Consider the following 4,705-nt stretch of genomic DNA (forward strand, 5'->3'; position numbering starts at 1 on the left):
CCACAAGATTCTGATCTCCAATTAACCAGCAAAAAAAGTTGGAAGTAGATCTGTGGCTCAGGGGTAGAACAGCAGCCTTAAGCTAAGGGAGAGCTTGAAACCCTGATTTCTAGCCCCAGTAGTACAAAGAGAGAAAGAGAGAGAAGAAATAGAAGCATAAATCCAAATTTACAATAGAAACATTCCTAATACTGACAATATATCATTCAGGGGGAAAATACTTATAAAAAGAGGCAGAAACTGGAAATTCCTATGTGGTGATCAGCCAGCAAGTGAGATGTCTCTCACACACACAAGAAACTTCAGTTAAGTTTTAAACTTTAATGTACGTATGTCAGAAAAAATAAATCCAGTCTGTTTTCTTGACAAATGCAGGTTACAGCCCAATGAGGCAAAACTCTGTGCTTGCAACAAACCACTGCAGCCAATACCTTGGGACAGGATGTATGCTTTCCAGCTCAGTTCAGACTTTACTATTCAAACAGTAACTCCAGGCACTTACACTCTAGCCCTTGTCTGCTTGCTTCTGGTAGGCATCTGGAATCACTCTTCTGTTTGTACAAAACCGCTTGGGCCTATAAATTCCATAGTCAATTCTGTTATGACTTGGTCTAAGAGCTATAATGAGTAGTCTTCATTTCTTCATCCTCAATCCCTGAGTAGACCAGGAATGAAGTCCTAAGCACTGGAGGTACTGAGTGCAGAGGCGCAGGCATGATCAGGAGAATCATAGTATATTCTGATAGGCGCTGGGAAATAATCAAAAAGGAAGAAGCCATTAGGAAAAGCAAAGGATGGAGGAGAGCGGTATAGGAAAGAAGCAAATGGAAAGGAGAAACTTACCAGCGTCTCCTAAAGCAGAAGATTACACCTATGAACCCAACGACCAGAAATGCCAGTACTGCCAAGACAATCGAGGTCACAGATGTGTGGCTTCCATCTGCTATGAGAGAACACAAAAAGGATGTCTTCTATCAGAGGACCCCTTACTGTATCAAGTCCCCTGGTCTAAACATGTTTAAAGATGTCAGAGTGCTTATTTCTAACTCCATTTAAAGCATCTGCTTCTATTCCTCGTTAGACTCCATTCTTTGTCTCAGGATCTGAACAAGCAGTTCACTTTAGAACACAACGGTGTTCTACATAGGTGGACCTTTGTAGCAAGGCAGATTGGAATCTCTATATTCTGCTTTGCCTTTTCAATGGAACTTTGGGCATTCTAACAGTAGCTTCCCCATTTCAGCTTCAATTGCCTCGTCTGTAAAATAAAGACTGGCAGTTCTGGCTTCAAAGGTAAGTGATAATGATGTGCCCCCACACAGGAAGCATTTGCTAAACCACTGCCGCCTCTCTAAAGTCTCTGGTCCCCTCTCTGCTGGGACTTGAATCATCCTGGAATTCTTGATTTGCCAACTACTTGTGTACTTTTAAGCCTCATTTCTTCTTCTATACAAATCACCTTGTCTCAAACCTTTTTGACTTTCTGGCCTCTGTTTCCCTCCTTCCTATCTGTGGAATTCTCTCTTTCTAGCCCTCTTCATTAAAGGCTTCATCTCTGAAGCCAACTGCGACGACCCCCACCCCTCCCTGCCTCAAAACTGGAGCAGCCCCTCCTGCTCTTCTTCTCACCCCAGTAGAGGACTATGTCTTGCTCCAAACTGCTATGCTTCACTCGACAAGACAGGCCAGCTGCATCCTCCTCAGCTGCCACATCCAGGGTTGCTCGGAGATACCAGGTCTCATCAGCATTGGGCATGATGTCACTTTTCTGGGTGTCTGGCTCCTCTTGTTCGCCTCGCATCCACATCACCCACACAGGCTTTGGGTAGAAGCCAGTGACATGGCACACCAGCTGCTGATGGCCGGGCCCACGACTGGGGCCACTGGATAGCCAGGCCTTGGGTTTCACTGTTCCCAACAAAGGAATGAGGACCTTGTGAGGACCATGTATTACAAGCTTCCCACAGGCTCATATTTCCCCCGTGTCCGTTTCTAGAGATGAAATTTCCTGGCAGATTTCATTCATTTTGTCACCTTCCCCAGGAAAGCCTTCCCAGATACTTCTCCCCCTCCTCCTTCCTTGATCTCATGGTCTCTGCTCTGTATTCATTCTGCACTCTGCTCTGTCACCAGCATCTTTCAGATCTGGCCTGGCTTCAGTTCTGTCCCCAATGCTTTTGTTCCACTCACAGAACCCATGTGGTACCCCATGATTGCCAGCTACCTTCACGTCATTATCTATCCCTTTCTGTGGCTGAAAGGCATGAGAATCTCTGAGCTGAAAAGGCTAGATGGGCCCTGAGGATACAGCATAGGGTGAAAAGGCAGACTGACCTTGTTTCTCCAGTTCTGACTTTCCTGTCTCCAGGAGGCCTCTGACATACTGGGGACAGAAATCTTTGAGGAGCTCCTGCACTGTGTCTTTTGTCCCTTGGTCCTCATTGAGCACTGAGATGACCTTCTTTACCCAAGCTGGGGCCTTTGGAGCCGCCTCCCAGGCAGATCCCTGGAAGTACAGGATGTATTTGCCTTCATACGCTGCTTGCAGAAAGCTTTCTGAGGCATTCCCAGGGTACACCTCGCATCCAGCAGAGAACTGGATATGAGCAGGATCTGCAGAGAGGAACGGACAGGATCAAAAAAGGAAGGAGACCAGCCACTATTACATGGTTCTGAAATGTGCAAAAGAAAAATTGCATTTTCCACCATTCACAGAACTCCTGCAGACCCTAGCAAGGGAAAAAATAATGGCATCTCTTAACTACTCTGGTGGAAAAGGACAAGAGGGCGGGGTTGAGGTTAGTTAAGAGCTGAAGGACTCCATTTGAATTTCTAAGGCCATCTACAATTTGGTTCAGCTTTGGGATCTGGAGGAAGAGCTTGCATGTTGATCCATCTGCCTTGATTCATTGGCTAAAATCTCATCAAAATACCATGTTCATTCCAGTGTCCCTACCACCATCAACACCATTCTTCTGTCCAGTGTCTCCTGAGACACTTTGCAAATCTGCATATTTTCCAGAACCTGTGTTTGTTTTTTCCTTTCTTCTCTGTTCTTTTTTGTTCAGAGGTGTGACCAGTCATTGGCCCTTGGGGGGCTCTCATTTTCCAAGACAAACATCTCAGAACCAGCACTGTTTAGCTTAATACCTTTCTAATGTCCATGTTAATTTTCAATAAAATCTAAAGAAATGCAGAAAAAAAAGGAGAGAGGCAAATCCTAGTGCTCATGCCTATTCTCGATCGCTGTTAGACAAAGCCATAAATGGAAGTACTGCTCAAACGGTAGCGTGCCAGCCTTGAGAAAAAAAAAATGCTAAGGAACAGTGCCTGGGCCATGTGTTTGTTCAAGCCTTGTGACCAACACACATACACAAGGGAGAGAAAGAGGGAGAGAGGGAGGGAGGGAGAGAGAGAGAGAGAGAGAGACAGAGAGAGAGAGAGACAGAGAGAGAGACAGAGACAGAGAGACAGAGAGAGACAGAGAGAGACAGAGAGAGAGAGAGACAGAGAGAGAGAGAGAGAGAGAGAGAGAGAGAGAGAGAGAGAGAGAGAGAGAGAGAGAGAGAGAGAGAGAGAGAGAGAGAGGAAAAAAACAAGGAAATTTGCATGAGGGTTTAGTACAACCCAAGGTTGAAGAAAACGATCCCAGGTAGAAACAAGGGGTATTTTCAAAAGTCAAAAACAATGGGACCTTTCCAGGCATAAGAGGGGAAAGCAAGCCTCTCTCACGTGTGGGTAGATGGACGTGAGGGCGGATGGTCTCCCAACGGGGTTCTGTGTCCCCTCTCCCCCTCCCTCCCCGGTCCCGTGCCTGCCCAGGGGATCCCATCCCTCCACTCACAGTCGAATTGTAAGATTTTGCCAAATTCCTGGATGTCCCTGACGAAGCAGCTTCGATACACCTCAAACACATGTTGTAGCTTCTCCATCTGCTGAAGGCTCAGTTTGCCTCGCGCCCAGGGCTTCACGAATTGGAAGGTGTGGGAAGCATTGTCCCAGCGGTGCGTCTGCAGCTCCCCTAGCCACGCCGAGAAGTCGGTGCGAATCCAGCTGCTGTTGAGGAAGGAGGAGATCTGCAGGGCGCGGAAGGGAAACCGGCTTTCCACAGCTGGGGCGCAGTGAACCACCAGAGAAGGAAGAAGGAGGGGGAGGGAGGAAAAGAAAGTCAGGAGATGAGCCGTCAGAGGGCCCCGTGCGGGTCACGATCTGGAGTCCAGCTGGAGGGGTCAGCGCTGAGCTGAATCAACCACCCCTCCACCCCACCCCGCACCACCCAGCCTCTCCACCCCCCAGCCCCGCTCCCCCGCCGCGCCCTCCTCCCTCTCACCTAGAGCACTTCCCCAAACGTGGGGAAGCACCCAGAACAGCCAGCACCGCAGGGACTCCATGGCTTTGGACTGGGGAACCTCTCCAGGGCTCCGCCCAGAACCCCAGCTCTGACCTCCAGAGCTGCTGTCCCCGCTCCACCCCGCCCCGCCCTCGCCCGTCCCTGGCCGCGCGCCCCTGCGCTGGCTGGCTGGCCAGTCCCTCGCAGCGACTGCAGCTGAGGCCCCACAAGTCCTGTAGTCCTACTAATTTCCAAGAAGCCCGGGTCTGAGAATGGCTGTGGCCTCTTTGAGAACCACCAGGCAAGTTGAAATGAAAGCAGGACATACCGTCGGATCCAGATGCATTGGGTTCCTAAGCTTTATCAAATGGCAAC

General features: G+C 48.9%; 1 protein-coding gene across 2 annotated transcripts; it reads right to left on the minus strand.

Moving 5' to 3' along the window:
• Window positions 1-301: 301 nt before the first annotated feature.
• Window positions 302-4,436, minus strand: LOC150058078 (antigen-presenting glycoprotein CD1d-like). 2 transcript variants are annotated; one of them, XM_090340687.1, is made up of 6 exons: window positions 4,331-4,436; window positions 3,845-4,111; window positions 2,335-2,613; window positions 1,630-1,908; window positions 844-940; window positions 302-749 (listed from the first exon to the last, which is right to left on the minus strand). In XM_090340687.1, exons 1-6 carry the CDS (start codon window positions 4,389-4,391, stop codon window positions 728-730), a joined length of 1,005 nt encoding a protein of 334 aa, XP_090196813.1. In that variant the 5' UTR covers window positions 4,392-4,436; the 3' UTR covers window positions 302-727. The 2 variants fall into 2 exon arrangements, with proteins under 2 accessions (XP_090196813.1, XP_090196812.1); XM_090340686.1 differs by having other exon boundaries at window positions 844-943.
• Window positions 4,437-4,705: the final 269 nt, after the last annotated feature.

Source organism: Megascapheus bottae, chromosome 10, assembly GCF_031878675.1.
Source record: "Megascapheus bottae isolate mThoBot1 chromosome 10, mThoBot2.hap1, whole genome shotgun sequence".
Lineage (NCBI taxonomy): Eukaryota > Metazoa > Chordata > Mammalia > Rodentia > Geomyidae > Megascapheus > Megascapheus bottae.